Source organism: Gorilla gorilla, chromosome 3 (assembly GCF_029281585.2).
Source record: "Gorilla gorilla gorilla isolate KB3781 chromosome 3, NHGRI_mGorGor1-v2.1_pri, whole genome shotgun sequence".
Taxonomy (NCBI): Eukaryota; Metazoa; Chordata; class Mammalia; order Primates; family Hominidae; genus Gorilla; species Gorilla gorilla.
In genome coordinates, this window is record NC_073227.2 from 180,284,418 (window position 1) to 180,303,354 (window position 18,937).

Genomic DNA, 18,937 nt, shown 5'->3' on the forward strand with positions numbered 1-18,937 from the left:
ATTGCATTCAGACTCATGATTTTTGAGATTGTGTGTGTGCATGTGCTGTGTTTCTGTTAGTGGCTCTCTTGCTAGCAGGCATGCTTGTGTTGAGTGTGAGGGACAGACATCATTAAATTAAATGTCCATCAGTGTCATGCTGCTAAGATTAATTGTGCAAACTTGGTTAGTGGAGTGGGACAGAGATCACTGGTCACCACTCTGTCAGCATCATTAGCAGCTAGGGAGGAGTTCCCGATTCACACGCTCTGCCCTGATTTTTTTCTTTCTTTCATTTTCTTTTTTTCTCTTGGTTGGAGTGTTCTGTATGTGTGATTGCAGATGAAACAAGGGTATTAACAATGCTTGGCTGAATGCTAGAGCCTGGTTCTTATACCACCCTGACTAATATAATTCTGTGTTAAGCCTTTTTGAGGGGAGTCTGTGTGCAGTCAGCCATTTTAGCTTTTTTCTTTTTTTTTTTTCCTCTCCTTTTCTTTTGCCTCTTGTTCTTCAATCTCAGAAATGATCTTGTTCTCTTGGAAGACTGAGAGCTGTGTGAGGTTTTCTCGGTCTTTTCATAGCCTAGGATGGTTAGAGTTTCAATGTTATAAAAATGGAGACGAACACTGTTGTTCGGATTCCTTTTCTGGTCTACAAGTGTGAAGGGTTTTTAAGCTTACCAGTAGTGACACTTTAAGCTGCAGCTTGGTTTTCCCTCCTCCCTCTTTTTTTTTTTCCTTTTTCTTTTAATTTAATGCTGTAGAGGGTGACTTGCCATCGTGAGAGATTGGTACATGATGTGTAAATTCAGTTCAGCATATGTTTCTTCATTATGAAACCACTAGCAATCCCAGCTAACCATGGAGTTATGGGCCAGCAGGAGAAACACTCAGTAAGTATCGCAAATGCTGCTTGTGCTTTGATAGCACGTCATAGAGAACTGCTTTAAAATGGGAATTGTTGCTCTTTCTCTTTAGGGAAAACAGTTTTTGTAGAAGGTATAATAGTCTGCTTGGAGGAGGGGAGGATGCATTAAAGCTGGCTTGTTCTTCCAATGTTGTAATTTTTAAAAATTTGAAGCAAGACCAGCAATTTATTTAAAGCAAAATCACTAATACTGAGAAATATTGGGCAGCTAATTTTTATATTCAGAAACTAAAGCTTGACAGTTCAGCTTCAACTTAGTACTTGAATAGTTTTCAAAAATATGTTTTTGTAGTTGAATTTACTGAGAAATCATCAGAAAGGTTATTGAGAACGGGAATCTATAGTGAGGAATTCGCATGTAGGTTTGAGTGTAGGAGGGGGAGAGCTTTGGTTATTGATTTGGTAATAAAGCGATCAGTGGGACTCATCTGATTTCTTAACATGTATTCATCACTTATGAAAACACAGATTTTTTTTAATGCCGCAAAAAATTATTGCTGCTTTATAATTGATCCCATGAGTCAGCTATGTGTTTGTCATGCTGAAATCCCATGGGCAGCTACCGAGAAAGACTTTTCTATGCCTAACACCAAGTCAGAGCCTCCTGTTTCAGGAATGTGAGTTCTCATGGTGCTACTTTTATATCACCATGTTGGGAGTTTTCTGGCATCACACAAATTCACATGATTGATACATACATAAATATATTCAATCGTGAAAATGCAAACGCATAAATTTAGGCAGCCTGTATAGTAGTCTAAGTATTTTTGAAATGCCCACTTCTGCATCCTAGCATCTAGCAGGTTATTAAAGTATAGGAATTATCTTTCATGTATTCTAAAGAAGATAAGATGGTAAACTTTAAAAGTGGAAATAAGTCGCTGAGGCTTTGTAAGTTTATAGATAGAAGGCCATGAATGTAGAATATTTAGATGCTGAGGTTCATGAGTATAATTTGGTTTTGTTCATTGTTAGGAACAAAATTACCAACTAAATCCAAGAGATGTTCTTAGACGAAGTGATTCTTTGCGCACTGTCTCACCTCAGCAATGAGCCATACGAGCTGCGCTTAAGGCAGCGGCTGTGTTGGAAGCATGTTATGACGCTGTGCCGAGAGCCCAGCCCCTTACCATGAGGTCCTCGTGGTACTTCACTAATTAACTCTCTTTGGATCAGACCCAGAAAAAGACCAGCCCTAAACTTAATTTCACTAGTAGGAAAAGTTGTTGTAAAGAAGTTCCATTGTAGTTTGATTTTCTTAACGGGGCCTTTGAAATTAAACTCTTCTGTAGTCACGATTTTCCAGGTAAAAGTAAGAGTGTTAGTTAAGCTATGCTTGAGGAACCTTAGAAACAAAAGTTAAACCCCAGGCTTTTTACTTACCTTTTTCATATGTCTTTTCTTAAAGTGTGTGTATGTTTTTGTGTGGGGGTGTTTAAATGAATAATAATATAAATTTAATGAACAAAGAAAATTGATGGCTGGGTGTGGTGGCTCACGCCTATAATCCAAGCACTTTGAGAGGCAGAGGTGGGAGGATTGCTTAAGGCCAGAAGTTTGCTACTATGGGCAACATAGTGAAATCCATCTCTATTTAAAAAAAGAAAAGAAAATTGTTAAAACCGTTCACTGCCAGGAGGAGGAAAACAGATTACTACATTTATGTAAAGGCCAGTTGGGACAGATATTACCCAATAGTGCCTAAACTAGAGTCCGTGATCTTATTCTGTAAGCCTGTTTCTTTCCTGACAAGTGCCTATATTTTGCTACAATTTAGAGTGATATTAGACTAAAGTAACACTAGTGATAAAATAACTTTGGATCAAGCAATTTATAGAAATATGTGAGTGGTATTGCCCATGATACTTTGGTTAGAACTTGAAATACTGGAATTTGCCATCTCAAGATGTCACATGCAGCAGAGTTGGCAGCTTACAATATCAAGGTCTGGCTGTATAATTGTTGACTAGTCCTTTGGTTCTATTGAGTTTGCTGTGTAATAATCAGACCTTTAAAATTTTAATTGTGTGTGAGGAGTTGAATAAGAAAATAATTACTCAGGCTCTCAATAAGTGACTCAATATAGTTGTTGGGTAAAAATGAGTGAGAAGGCGCCTCTTTCATCCTATGAGGCTTTATGGTGTCAGAGCTAATTTCAAATGAATAGAATTTATTAAATTCACAAGTACTTCTGTTTTGCTTATTCAAAAAGTTTGTGGGCTTTTAAGTGGCTTTGCTTCTTTGCAGCAGGTAGTGCAGTACTAGAAAACAAAAACCATTAAATTTGGGGTGGGGGCATTTTTTTTAGCTATGATTAGGCAAAAATAGTAAGCTCAGTTATTCTACTTCATCAGAACCTTTCAGATCTCATGGGCTTTTATTCTTTATTTGTTGTCTGTCTCATTCAGTGCATACCTCAGTTGCTGGCACATAATAGACGTATGATAAATACCATTGAATTTCTCTTTAAATTTTTGGATTAATAAAGTCTCAACCTTTTTAACTAGTAAATTTTACGTATTTTATCACACCTCCCCCCATTTCCATTTTATGTGGTTGATTGATAATACTGAGATGAATACCCATGTGTCACCAGAAATGCACCCAGCACTGGGCTGTGTTTTTATAGTCATGTGGTGCTTTTCAGTTAGTCTTCGGAGGAATCTCATGGTTTTGTGAATATAAAAATGTAAAAATCTTGTGATTTCTTTTTAAAATAAGAGGAGGTTGCTAACATTTCAGAAATGTATTATGAGACTGCATTTTTCAAAAGACTCCTGTAGACCATTAGTTGAATAGACTGTTAATAGATGGTAGATGAAAAAAGTTTTATAGGCTCATTAAGTTAGGGAAATTGTTAGCATTAAAAGTCTCTTTACTCAATTTACCAACTGTTGTGTTTTTTTTTAAAGTGGAGCTCTTCTCTCCCCATCTTGCCCAGCTCAGATGCCTTTGAAAATTTCCCAATATAGGATAGATTTGAAACTTTGTAAATTAAAAAAAAGTTTTAAAATAAATTAATTTGATGCTATCAAACTGATAACATGTTTTTAAATTTTACATTTTTGTAGAAATTGATTTATGTAGTGTGCTATACTTAAATCACAGCCCAAGTCATGATTAAATAATAATAAAAATGGTAGTACACATAAGAAAGTGCCCTACTTAAATATAGGGAATAAATTGCAGTAGCTGTAATTTATTGAGTAACGTATTGCATAGCAGACACTATATTACATATTATCTCACTTAATTCTTAAGAAACAGTATTACCTTTTTACATATGAGACAACTGAGATTAAAAAGAATTTTTTTCAGGGACATATTACTAGTAAGTGGTAGAGCCATCATTGGTACCCCAGTTTGTCTGATTTTATAGCCATTGCCTTAACCACAGACTTGTACTACCTACCCCTATGTGACCAAATTTAGTCTACTTCAGGTGTGTAGACTGCATAATTATCAGAGTTAGTATTAACTAGTGGAATACACAACTTGAAAAAGTGCTTTTTTCCTGCAGCTATCTTTTTCCTGGCATATGTGACATTCAAAGCAGCAAGAATATCATGATCAAAATCATTTTATAAAACTTTCATTGCTTGGCTGAGTCAATAATGCATCTATCCATTTTGAAATCATGTTGAGACTTGTGTTGAGATGGTCAGGAATAGCTGCCATTTAGCCCATTTCCTTTCTTCCTTCTGCTTTTCTGTGTTTGGCCTTACCATGTACATTTCCTTTTTGCTGCTTAACTCTTTAAAAATACGCTCCATGTCTCAACTTCCTCTGCCTATTCCCTTTGTAACCTCTGAGTGCCTGACCGTGGCCATTTGTGTTCTACCAGAAGTCCTGAACCTTGCCATTTTGTCTCACCTGTTTCTGCCCCAGTGAACCCTGCATATACAGTGTAGCCTGACTTCAATTCATGATCACCTCCCTTAAGTCCATACAGGCCACGATTCATTTGTTAGCCATAAGTATCATTTTCATCATACATAAGCCCCTTAACCAAGAAGGATATAATGTAACTTAACCATATTTTCTAAATTGCTGTTGGTCACTTAAGGCCCTCTATAATCTATGTTCTTTCCCTTATAAACATATAAGATTGTGCTCTTTTATTTTAGGACAAGCTGGCTTGATTATAAACACTTCAGGCTCATTTTCTTTTCTCATTTCTCAGCTTGCTGTGTTCTTGGCTTGACTTTGACTTGGTCCTTATCTCTTCATATTTATCTCTATCTTAATGAATCAGGATCACTTAATATGCAGTGCTTAATTTTATTAATTCTTCTAATTGGTGCTTATAAATTTGTTTGGTCTTTGCAGTTAGATGACAGATTACATCTGGAACGAATTCCATGTGTTCAAAGGGTATGGTTGGAATTTAAAACTGTTTATCAGCTGTTAAGAGTACAGTATAGAGAAGGATTTTCTAGGCTGGAAGAATAACATGTGAGGGCCCAAGGCAGGAAAATATAGAAGAATATGAGGGTTTGAGGAAAAACAATGAAATCATCACTGTTAGAGTAGATTGTGTTAGAGAGAAGTAGGTCAGTACAGGTGATGGAGTGGAGGATGTTAGAATACCAGATAAATTAATGACTATTTTGAAGATGCAGCAAAGGAGTGTAACCTCTTTCTTCACCTCTCCTTCCTATCTTTCAACTGGAACAGATTTAAGAAAACTCAATTAACAAAAAATGTGTTACATTACCATGACAGTTTGACCTGGTCTGTAAACATTGGGTAGAGTGTCTCTTTAGTATATTTTGATTGATAGATTTTCCTTAGCAATGTAGAAAAAAAGCACCAGGACTAATTATAGAGGCTAGCTAGGTTATGCCTCTTTTGGGTAAGACTCCACCTCTTCATTATCTGATCTTTATTTTGTCTATTATAACAGATATATTTCCTGAGATGAAATAAACTTATCTCTTGGCATGATTTTCCACTGTGCTTGCTAGCAGAGGGGACTGAGAGGAAGCATATCCTGTTGTTTTATTCAAGGACAAGGTCATCTTGCCTTGGATTTGGGCCAAGAAACCCTGGCAACAAATAATAGATCTTTTTACCCCCATTAGAAGTGAAGAAATGTATTTAGAAACTTGCCAAGACATTGCATACTCTGCTTATATGTGCTTTTTGTGTCACAGGACATATTAAAGTAAGATCTTTGCTTAGTCAAAATAAGTATACCTCATATCTTTGCCTTTAAATATTTTTAGTAATGATCCATTAAAAAATCTGTTGGAAAATAAAATCAATTTAGATTACTGAAAAAGAGAATGATTAACTTAAGAAAAAGCAAATGCTCAAAATGTGTCATTAGGAATTCAGTTATTCTCCTTTAACCATTTAGCCCTAGTAAGATCAGTAATCAGTTTCTTTCTTTCTTTCTCATTTTAAATATTATATAAAATGCATCAAAGTAAATGCTCTGTAAGTTTGGTCTCGTAGGTATAAGTATTCCTTAAACATAACCTGACATTTCTTTCTTTTTTTTTCGAGATGGAGTCTTGCTCTGTCGCCTGGGCTGGAGTGCAGTGGTGCAGTCTTGGCTCACTGCTACCTCCATCTCCCGGGTTCAAGCAGTCCTCCCCCTCAGTCTCCCAAGTAGCTGGGATTACAGGTGCGTGCCACCATGCCCAGCTAATTTTTGTATTTTTAGTACAGGTGGGGTTTCGCCATGTTGGCCTGGCCGGTCTTGAACTCCTAACCTCAGGTGATCTGCCTGCCTTGGCCTCCCGAAGTGCTGGGATTACAGGCTGAGCCACCACGCCTGGCCCTGACATTTCTTTAATCTGCCTCCAGAGGTTTGACCAAACTCTTAATTTGTTCAGGTAATCTATTAAGAATTCCTCCAGAGTAATGCTTAAGTTTTCTTCATTTTCTTTTGTTTAACAATAAAGGTAAAATCCTTTCACAGTTACTTTAAATCCTTAATGAAGTACTTTTTAATGCTTACTTTATATCCCTGATTTTTAAAAAAGTAACATTACTGTCATGTCTGTAGTGATCTTTATAAACTTTTGAAAGCCTTTTCAATTTAGATCAAATAACTTTTATCATTATATATTTTATTTGAATATGGTTTGCTTATAAGCTTTTTTGAAAAATATTTTAAAAATAAAACGAATGTCTAAATATATCTACATAGAGATATAACCATGTGAGCATGTATAAAAATATATACGTGTGCATGTATAAGTGTGTTTGTAATTTAAATGAAAGTTTGTAAATGTGTCCTTAAGGTCTCTATTAATTTCCTTGTTCTGAGATCTTTGTTCTCTCTGACCTACTTTTTCTTCATCCTTAAGGAGTGGTCTTTATCTTTATAGACATGACACATGCTTGTGATATTTCCATATAGTATTAAGATGCCAGTGCTATTAGTATTGTCTTAGGTATTACACAGAATGGGCTAAATGGAACAGTGTCTGATTTTTGGAACATAAATTAAGAAACTAATAGAAAAAATATATTAGGGAATGTAGATATAAATTTGCTACTTTAAAGCTACTTTAAAGACATGATATAACAGAGCACACTTTAAAAGTGCAACAAATTGCATCATGCAAGAAGTTCCCTTAAGCTCACCAATGGTCCCTGCCACTCACTGTCTTTCCTATTGGTGCAGAAACACCCATGCCATAAAGAATTAATCACTTGTCACTCTCTGCCATTTCTTCTTCTTAACTGAACCCCTAACATAGGCCTTATATGTAGTTATGTTTTTCTCTGTCTCTCGTGTGTGTGTGTGTGTGTGTATGATATATAAGAATCTTATAATTGCACAGTCTGTGATACATCATATCTTTATAACTTATCAATCATCCACTATCTATGTTTCTTTTGTACTCTGAAGTCACTATATAAATATGCCCCGTATGCTTCAGATGTCTTCATTCCACATCAATAGACCAAATTCTCTTTTACAACTTACACTGGATATTCATCATAAAGGCTGTTTTCAGAGACATCTTAGGCATGAGTTAGCCTTACATTTATTAACAAAGTGACAGCCTGAAAAATTTCTTTACAATTATCAAAGTTATATTCTTCTTTAATGAACTCTAGAGAAATACATTATTGGTTTGCAATATTGACTTGGTTTGATTATTAAATGAAACATACCCTCCTTTCCCCTTTATTGATATATCTGTATACATGTACTTATTTCATATGTATGTGTATGTGTAAATATAATTAATCCATACTTTAATTTTTAATTTTAGTATGTAGAAAAAAACTAGAATTAAGATTTGCTTACTGTATTAGTAAAAATTGAGTTTTGAGAATATACGCTCTATCTCTTGTCATAGATGTTTTATTTTCTTACTCTTCTATAATAGAGTTGAAAATACAGATTACAATGGAGTCATCTTATTATAGGGTATTTTCAGTGGGCAAAAATTTACTAAAAGTGGCATAAAAGAACATCACACTTTTCATGATAAAGGAAGACAATAAAACATGAATGTGAAAAAGCTGAAGAGCTGTAATTTTTTCATTCCCTCTCTTTTCTTAGGGAAAAAAACGGGTAACCCAGACACTTTTACTCTCTGAAGTATTTTTATTAAGTGGGAGCACTCTTGTTTATTTTTCTCAGTAATTAAGAAATATTTGGAGTTAAATGGGAGTATTCTGCCATATAATTTTTATGGGTACTATGGAACTGAGAAGGACTAATAAAGGTACTATAGTAATTTTAATACTTAAACCTTAGGTACTTAGTATCCCAGTATCTTTAATTGTAGTGAAAAAGGAGATTGCCTTGAGTTCCTTGTCAGTAAAGATTTAGAATGATTCTGTAGTCACTGGGCCTATAGTGGCTGGGTTGGTGGGGTTTGGGGGAAGTTCAGCCAAATTGAACGATGAGTAAATTTATGCCCTAGGTTTCCAGTGATTGAGAATGTGAAGGATGAAATTAGCTTTTTCTTTATGACTAATTGATTTTACACTTACTTGTTTTCTTAAAAGTATACTTTTGTTCATTTTAAATGGCAACTTAAAGATATGGATGCATAGGACTTCCTATTTCCTGTTGAAATTAATATCATTTGTTGAAATAGTCAAATGTCAAAATCATAGTATTTTAGGGATAACATTTACCTAAATATAAAAATAACTTAAAACAATTTTATATAGAAGAGGGTACACTTTGAATAGCTAAACTAATTTTCACTGCTTGTTTTTATTTGTTACGGTTATTTGAGCAGCAGGTTGGTCTGTGTCTTATTTGTTATAACAAATAAAATTTGAAATAGCTTAGCTAAAGAAAATATAAACACAGGTGACAACATTTCTTCTCCCTTTGCACTGTATATAGTGAGCCTTTTATCACTAAAATCTTTTAATGTGTTCATTTTAGTTGGGCATATTCCCAGATTTCTTTACCGTTCATTGTCCTTATTTCCCCTCTGAAAAAAATGAACAACCTGTTGTAAATGAGAATTAAAGCATGTCTGTTGAACATCCTCACAAAAGTTCGTTAGTAGTGATATTAAGAAGTTTTTTTCAAAAAAAAAGGAAATATGGATAACTTTAAAATGTCTTTTAGCTGTTTCTCAGAGCAAGACTAGTTAGGGACTATCTTTTTTTTATTATTATTATACTTTAAGTTGTAGTGTACATGTGCACAACGTGCAGGTTTGTTACGTATGTATACATGTGCCATGTTGGTGTGCTGTACCCATTAACTCATCATTTACATTAGGTATATCTTCTAATGCTATCCCTCCCCCCTCCCCCTACCCCACTACAGGCCCGGTTGTGTGATGTTCCCTATCCTGTGTCCAAGTGTTCTCATTGTTCAATTCCCACCTATGAGTGAGAACATGTGGTGTTTGGTTTTCTGTCCTTGTGATAGTTTGCTGAGAATGATGGTTTCCAGCTTCATCCATGTCCCTACAAAGGACATGAACTCATCATTTTTTATGGCTACATAGTATTCCATGGTGTATATGTGCCACATTTTCTTAATCCAGTCTATCATTGATGGACATTTGGGTTGGTTCCAAGTCTTTGCTATTGTGAATAGTGCCACAATTAACATACGTGTGCATGTGTCTTTATAGCAGCATGATTTATAATCCTTTGGGTATATACCCAGTAATGGGATGGCTGGCTCAAATGGTATTTCTAGTTCTGGATCCCTGAGGAATCGCCACACTGACTTCCACAGTGGTTGAACTAGTTTACAGTCCCACCAACAGTGTAAAAGTATTCTTCCACATCCTCTCCAGCACCTGTTGTTTCCTGACTTTTTAATGATCGCCATTCTAACTGGCGTGAGATGGTATCTCATTGTGGTTTTGATTTGTGTTTCTCTGATGGCCAGTGATGGTGAGCATTTTTTCACGTCTGTTGGCTGCATAAATGTCTTCTTTTGTGAAGTGTCTGTTCATATCCTTTGCCCGCTTTTTTATGGGGTTGTTTGATTTTTTCTTGTAAATTTGTTTAGTTCTTTGTAGATTCTGGATATTAGCCCTTTGTCAGATGGATTGCAAAAATTTTCTCCCGTTGTGTAGGTTGCCTGTTCACTCTGATGGTAGTTTCTTTTGCTGTGCAGAAGCTCTTTAGTTTAATTAGATCCCATTTGTCAATTTTTGCTTTTGTTGCCATTGCTTTTGGTGTTTTAGTCATGAAGTCCTTGCCCATGCCTATGTCCTGAATGGTATTGCCTGGGTTTTCTTCTAGGGTTTTTATAGTTTTAGGTCTAACATTTAAGTCTTTAATCCATCTCCAATTAATTTTTGTATAAGGTGTAAGGAAGGGATCCAGCTTCAGTTTTCTACATATGGTTAGCCAGTTTTCCCAGTACCATCTGTTAAATAGGGAATCCTTTCCCCATTTCTTGTTTTTGTCAGGTTTGTCAAAGATTAGATGGTTGTAGATGTGTGGTATTATTTCTGAGGGCACATCAGAGTCATCTGGAAGTCCTAGAACACAGGGTTTGAAGAAACCCAGGATAGAATGGGGTTGAAGATGACCTGCTCCCACATTGGTTTAAATACTCTACTCTTATAATTTATATGATTTTATCATTCCTACCCCTAAGGAACCTGAGTACTGAAATATATTGAAATAACTACTCAGGGTTCCACAGGAGCTCTCGAAATTTAGCAGTGGGTGGAAGGCGGGAATCTGACTTAGAAGTGAAACTGCTGCTAGTAACCCATCTATAAAAATAACCCAAGTTAGGAAATAGTTTGTACATGTGATTATGAAAACTATAATCTGGCCAGTTGTGACCTTTGTGAAGAAAGTTACGTAAAGAGAAGGGATTAGTAAGAGCTGTAGCATTGTGGTCAGAAAACTCCAGAACCAGTAACTTGGATTTACAATCTGGCTTCACCACTCATTCGCTGTGTGACCCTGGCTGTGTGGTCTTTTAACATGGAATCTTCATTTGTAAAATGGAGGTAATACGGTTGTGTGAAGATTAAATGAGGTAAAACCTATAAAGTGCTTAGAATAATACACAACCCATAAATACAATTCTTATATTTTTGTAGGAAGTTTTTATCCACACTATCCAGGAGGTAAGGAAAATTAAACCTGTTACACACGTGAGGCAGAAACAGTACACTTGAGTACACTTGATGTTTCCCTTTCCTTTAGGTGACTGTCCTTAAGTTGGTTTGCCTTTTCCATCCCCTACGGTTCCATACTCAGCAGCAACCTTCTTTTTACTAGTTCATTATTAGAGTGAAAAAACAACAGTAATGATATCATTAGTTAAAATGGAAGGCTCCCTTTGTTCCAGGCAGTGTTCGAAACTCTTCATTTATGATCTCATTGAATCCTCACAATAATGTAAGAGTGCTGCCTCCACATACTAAAGAAATCAGGACATAGAGAGATAAAGTAACTTTCTCACAGTCACAAGCTAACGCCTGGTGGAGCCATTGGCAGGTTTTTCTTGTATGTGCAGATGCATGTGCACGCACAGGTCTATTTGGGGAAGCTGCATGAAACACCTTCCTTTGTACATAGGTTAAAGGATGGACAATTCCTTTTGTTTTCAGTGTGTCCTGTGGATTATAATTCTAATCAGAAAGTCCGCGAACAGTTTATTCCTCCCTCAACATTTAGAAGTGATTTTCTTTCAAGTAAGTTTCAAAGGGCTTTCATAAGTGCCATGTCATAACTGCTACCATCCCTGACATAAAATGTAGAGTAACTTTACCTTGATCTCAATGGAAATAAAAGCAGTATATTTTATTGTTCCTCAGTCTTAGCCAGAATTGCAAGAATACAATTTTGTTTTGAAGAACTACTCTTTAACTCTTTATATCCACATCCACATTTTCTTTTCTTTTTTTTTCTTTTTTTTTTTTTTTTTTTTTTTGAGACAGGGTCTTACTCTCACCCAGGCTGGAGTGCAGTGGTGTGATCTCAGCTCACTGCAACCTCCACCTCCTGGGTTCCTGTGATTCTTCCACCTCAACCTCCCGAGTAGCTGGGACTACAGGTGCGTGTCACCACACCCAGCTAATTTTTGTGGATTTTTTTGATAGAGATGGGGTTTCACCATGTTGGCCAGGCTGCTCTCTTAACTCCTGAGCTCAAGTAATCTGCCCGCCTCGGCCTCCCAAAGTGCTGGGATTACAGGTGTGAGCCACTGTGCCCGGCCTATATGCACATTTTCTCTTGTTAATTTAACCTTTTAGGAGCAGGTCACCATGCTTATCTGAAATTTCCCATCCATATGGTTCGCCAGAGGTCTTTCATGTTATCCTTTTTTTTAGACTTGGATTTAGAAAATAATCCTGCTTTGACTTACTATTTGGGTGATATGATTGCTCTCTTAATTTGTTTCTAGTTAGATAAGTAATTTATAGGGAGCTAATTTTAGTATATAGCCGGATGAAGGAGTTTTCTCAGCCAGACTGACTTAGCAACATTATCTTAGCCATTTAAAATACATATAAATAAATAATAATTAGGTTTGTCTTTATTACGGTTTTGACTGTGAAATAATAATTAGACCTTTTAGAAAGCTGTATTAAGATATATTTTAACCTAGCCACAATGGAGCACCCTGAAATCCACTGATTATGGATTCTTCTTTCTTGGCACTGCTAGTGGCACTGTATTCGGTCTCTACTCTCTGAAAAGAGTGTATGTCTGATCATGATGGCTGTGGTGTTAGAGTAGGTAGGACAAGAGCACTTCCCTGAAGGAGTTCGTGTCAAGTGCTGGCTTTATTAGTCACAGGTATATACATTACTCCTTTCTCTGTATTGTTCCTTCCTTTAAGTGTCATCCAAAGCTGCTATGGAAAAAGATATTGTTGTCAGGTTTGTTTATAATAAAGTTAATGAGTGACTTTGAATTGTGAACCCTGAGCCTGAGAACAAACTGGATCTATATTGAAGCGTCATAGATAGCGTAGCAAAATTTATTAACAATACTCATTGTATATTATCTTCAAGCATTTTAATAAGCATATTTAAAACAAAATCTTGATTTTTTTCAACTGTGGACCTCTACACAGCAATAGGAAGGAACTATTCCAACTAGGTTTTTTGTGTAGTAAAACAATAAAGTACTTTATTTACCAAGGACCTTGATTTGAGTTCTTGTTCTGATGTTAGCTAGCTGTACAATGCTTAGACAAGTAATTTAACTACTTCTTCTTTTTTTTTTTTTTTTTTTCCTGAGACGGAGTCTCACTCTGTCTCCAGGCTAGAGTGCAGTGGCTCCATCTCAGCTCACTGCAACCTCTACCTCCGCCTCCCGGGTTCAAGCGATTCTCCTGCCTCAGTCTCCCGAGTAGCTGGGACTACAGGCACGCACTACCATGTGCAGCTAATTTTTGTATTTTTAGTAGAGATGGGGTTTCACCATGTTGGCCAAGGTGGTCTCGCTCTTTTGACCTCATGATCCGCCCGCCTTGGCCTCCCAAAATGCTGGGATTACAGGTGTGAGCCACCGTGCCTGGCCATCATTTAACTTCTTAAAGTTACTGATTTCTCCCTTCAAAATGGAGATCATGATTGTAATACTGGTCTTACCTCACAATATTGTTTTGAAAATTATTGGCTGGGCATGGTGGCTCATGCCTATAATCCCAGCACTTTGGGAGGCTGAGGCAGGTGGATCACCTGAAGAACAGGAGTTCAAGACCAGCCTGGCCAACATGGTGAAACCCCTTCTCTACTTAAAATATTAAAAATCAGCCAGGTGTGGTGGTGGGTGCCTGTAACCCCAGCTACTCGGGAGGCTGAGGCAGGAGAATCGCTTGAACCCGGGAGGCGGAGGTTGCAATGAGCTGAGATCATGCCATTGCACTCTAGCCTGGGCAACAAGAGTGAAACTTGATTTCAAAAAAAAAAAAAAGAAAAGGAAAAGGAAAATTGTTAATAGTTACAGTAATAATTAAAATTGTTTTACTAAGTGCTCTGTGTGTGTTTGTGTGTGTGATTTTCTTTAGTCATCTTACAATATTAGGAGCAAAATGGGGTTCTGCTCCTCATTCTATAGATGAAAACTTGAGGTTTAAATGAGAAAACTGGAGTTCATGTCATCAGAATCTTTTTGCAAACTGTAAAGCTTATGTGAATGCCAGTTATTGTTGTTAGATTGTAATGCTCGAGTCATTCCTATGTGGGTTGGAACCCAACTCTTCTCTGTAGCTGTGTGACAGTAGGCAGATTGCTTCAATGTTCAGAACCATTTTTCCTGATCTGTCAAATACTGTTAATGATGCATGCTTCATAGGTTTTTGCAGGAATTACATATCTGGCACATGGCCTGACACACGGTGGCATCCATGAATTTGACTCCTGCTTTTTCAGCTAGGATATTTTCCTTTTCTTGATTTTTAAATAGAATGTTGATGGTGATTCAGAGATTTATTTTTCTTTATTTGATTTTAACTTCATAGAACATGATTTTCTGTTGGACATCTTAGCTTAATTACGATTTAAGATCCTTTATTAACTACTCTTTACACATTGGTACTGGTTTGCAAAATAGCTCATAAAAGATCATAATTGATATGAAAAATTTCTATTATTTTTTCCCTAAGTACTTCAATTTTTTCCCACTTATTAAGTGATTTTGTGCAAGTCGAGCTGCTTAGTAAGACCTGTCTTTGTAGTCATTTCGTGTGTGTGTGTTTGCAAGGAGGTATTTTTAGATAGTTTAGCTGAACAGCAATCTGACGTCTTTAGAGGAGACATCAGTTCATTATGTGGATACAAATTCTATGCTTTCGGCTTTTATACACCAAGTCTTAATTTAAATCTGTTTTTCTTGCCTTTTCTAACGAAAGAGACTACATCATGGTATGTATTCTATTTCTTCCTAAGGCTTGCCTTTCTGGTTAACCTTTGCTTAAGAAATGATCAAGGTAGAAATGTCTTTATTTGCTCACAACTTAATATAGATTATAGAAGCATGGGATTTGGGGCTGTATTTAAATATGCCATTATACATTATGCTATACAGTGTTTTTCTATTGCAATGTGATTCAAGGATTTAAAATAGTCATTATGGGGCTCATAAATGCTGCGTTCTTTTAAGAAGAAGAATGTAAAGGCCAGGATGTGGGAGTTCTATACTTCTCATAACTGCACATACTGCTGTATCTGTTAAAAAAATGCCTTTTTCTTTGTGAAAGATAATTTAATGTTGAGTATGTAAGAGGAGCATGGTTATTTGCTTTCTTACTGCTCTAAATACAGTGTTTATAGGAAGTTATAATATCTTCTTTTATCTGGTTCTCCTCACCCGTTTCAAAATACTGGGAAAACAAGCTCTTAAGGCTTAAGCAAATTCATGTTAGTTGTTTGTGACCCTGATCTCAAAAGAGATAATACCTTTGGTTAATGATATACATAGTACCTTTGGTTAATCATAAACATCGAATTTATTTTTCTAATTTTACTACAGCTAACATTGAGAAACTATTCATATAGAAGTTTAAAAGATTTTTAAAAAATAATTTTCCAATGTGTTCTTTATTTCTTTTCCAAAATTTAAGTTATATCTACTACATGTCGAAATGTCAAAGCTTGAGTGAAAACTTTTGTTATTGGTTCAGATGTGTTATCTGCATGGTGTGAAGCATCCAGGATTTAAAGCATGGTTTTTAGTTTTCAGTTTAGTTATTTGATAATGTGTGAATTCACTGGAATTTTAGAGATATTTTAATTATTACAATGGAATTTCTCATATTTTATCTTATATCATAAACATGAATCATTATCAGAGAGAAATGAATTATCTAATGCCAAAGAAAGATGCATCTTAGAGTGTCAGGTTAATAATGGGCATCTGTATGAAGATGTGGAGATCTTTTATTCTTCAAGAAGAAAGCAAATAAGTTTTTTAATATATTGAAGGATCAAAGAAGATATTTTTATAGTATGAAAAACAGAAAGAGGAAATCCTAAAGCCAGGACATTTTTTTTAAAAAACCCTTTCTTGTTCTTAAAAATTAGTGGTGTTATGTAACCATTTAAGTATTTAGCTGAAGCCTGATATTAAGTGACTCAGATTCCTAGCTTCTTAATGATGCGTCTTTACAGTGAAATTCAAGCAGTTGCCAGATTCTTAAGCCATGAGTTCATTCTCCACCCCCCTCCCCAAATTTGCATGCAGTAAAAACTGAGAATCTGTGCCAAAAGAGGTGTTAGCACTGAAATTCTTATATGCTAAATGTAACATTTGATTTTAGGCTGTTTCACAGTGAAATTGTATTTTAATTTAAGAAAAATGACCAATGTCAGGCTGAAGTTTCTTTATTGAAAAGTAACATAAAAGCTCTGAAATCTGTCTTCATTGGCTCCTTTTAACTTCCCATCACACCCCACCAGAATAACAGTTGTTTTTTTAGAGTTTTCCCTAATCAATGGAGAAAAGCACCTACCTTCGCCTAACGTAGTAACACAGTAATGTACTAACTCTATCAACTCTACTCTCGTGTAAGCCAAGTATTTTCTTGCCTCAGCCTTGATTTGGAGGGAGAAGCTTATGTAAGCCTTTTCTTGTACACATAACTCCAAGGAATCCTTCAGGAATTGTGAAATTGAGCACCTTAAGAATTTTTCCTAAGGGATCATGGAGAAGTCAGGTTGGAAATATTAAGAATGTAGTTAACGCCTACCTCCCACCGCCATGGAGACACACACACACACACACACACACACACACTAATTGTAAATGAAACAGTGCCCTGGTGGGGGATATGCAGTGCCTGACTCCTCTGGATTTCATTCCAATAGACACTTTATCCCTTTTTTCCTGAATTAAGGTGATAAATCTTCATTTTTGGTTCAGTTCACTTCAAAATATCTCATAGATTTGAACCATCATTAACTGGAATATATGAAATATATAAAATTCTTGAAAATTGTTTAAAGACATCTTTCCTTAACTTACTCTTCTACCTGGGTGCGGTGGCTTCACGCCTATAATCCCAACCCTTTGGGAGGCCAAGGCGGGAGATCACTTGAGCCCAAGAGTTGGAGACCAGCCTGGGCAACATAGGGAGACTTTGTCTCTACAAAAAAACTGAAAAATTAGCAGGGCGTGGTGGAGCATGCCTGTGGTTCCAGCTACTTGAGAGACTGAAGTAGGAGGATCACTTGAGCCCAGGAGATTGAGACTGCAATGAGCCATGTTCCATTCTGGGTGACAGAGGGAGACCGTGTCTCAAAAAAAGAAAAGAAAAGAAACATACTCTTCTTGTGTTGACTGGAGATTTTTTCCACCTCTATTACTTTTCTTTTTTTATGTTCCAGTTTTCCATAGTTGGTAGAATACATTAGAATAAGCCCTATTTAGTCATATATGAAGGTATGTATATATCTAGTTTACATGAAGCTATCTAGTTTATAAGCACCAGAGAATCACAGATATCAGATGTTGGCCTTTAAGTGAAGAGGACACATAAAAAATATCAAAGTTTATGTTTGATTTATTTGGTGTGTTTTGTTATTGATGTCTTGGTTACTATTTTTTTCTATCGATTTTAATCTGAATTCTATGAATTACAGTCTAAAGGGAGGATTCCATCTCAGGAGGTTTGCTAATCCTGTTGATAAAATTGAAAGCATTAAAGAACAGAATTTATTTACAAAGCTACATTAATTCAAATGACAAATATCTAGCCAAGTTCATATTTCACTTGAACTTTTATTAGGTTTCTGTGTTTGGAGGAAGCACTAGGTGTTTCTCAAGTTCCTTAAGAGATTTATAAGCAAAAGTGTAGACGTTTAAGCAAACTTAACTTTAAAATATAAACGAATTCCTATTTTACATTCCTGTGGGGCTAGATGTATGTAACTATTTTAAGTAAGGCTTAGCTCAAAAGGAAGAGAAATCTTGAGACCTTTTATCTAGTTACCCCATCTGTTTATTGATTTCAAGAATCACTGTCTCATCACAGTATGGATCAGAATATTCCCTCCCTCATCATCATTGTCATCTTGATCATCATTGTTGTACTTGTATGTGTTAACTTGTAAGCACTCAATGAGCAGGTGAAAAGTTTTGCAAAGTTTTGCCCACAAAATGAGACATCAATTGGTTGATTATAATTTTAAAAATTAAGACTCTATATTTAATTGCCCACTGGATATTTTGATGTGGATGTTGTCACAGATTTGACATGGCTAAAATACAACTCTTAACACTTAACTGTTCCCCCCAACCACCACCACCACCACCACATATTAACCCAAACCAACCAACCAACCATGCAGTCAACAAACTATTAGAGTCCCTAGTTTTCCTCATCTCAAATCACTGGGGTTGCCATCTATGCACATATTGAAACCCCAAACCTATGAATTATCTTTGGTTCCTCAGGTTGCTCAAACCTCTGTATCCTTCAGCAAGTCTTATTTCTTCTACCTGCCTCACCATGAATTGATGTTCTTCCCTCCATCTCCATTATTACCACCCTGGTCCAAGCTACCGTCGTCTCACTTGTACCGTTCCTAGTGTTGTACTGTCCCAAATACCTAATAGTACTTGTACTATTCCTAGTGTTCCCCTTATTTCTCAT

The 18,937-nt window shown here is 36.1% G+C and overlaps 1 protein-coding gene across 18 annotated transcripts in view; it reads left to right on the forward strand.

Annotated features, from left to right (window-relative positions):
• The window catches only part of RAPGEF2 (Rap guanine nucleotide exchange factor 2), a 253,188-nt gene that overhangs the window by 160,946 nt on the left and 73,305 nt on the right, over positions 1–18,937 (forward strand). For 2 of the 18 annotated variants that reach the window (XM_031010194.3, XM_004040573.5), the window contains exon 1: positions 10–874. The exons of 14 other annotated variants lie outside the window; for them this stretch is intronic. In XM_031010194.3, coding sequence (XP_030866054.1) covers positions 815–874 — 60 coding nt within the window. In that variant the 5' untranslated portion in view covers positions 10–814. Of the gene's footprint in view, positions 1–8; positions 875–14,919; positions 15,210–18,937 lie in introns of those variants that run through there. 2 more of the 18 variants (XM_019025681.4, XM_055384788.2) reach the window with 2 other exon arrangements.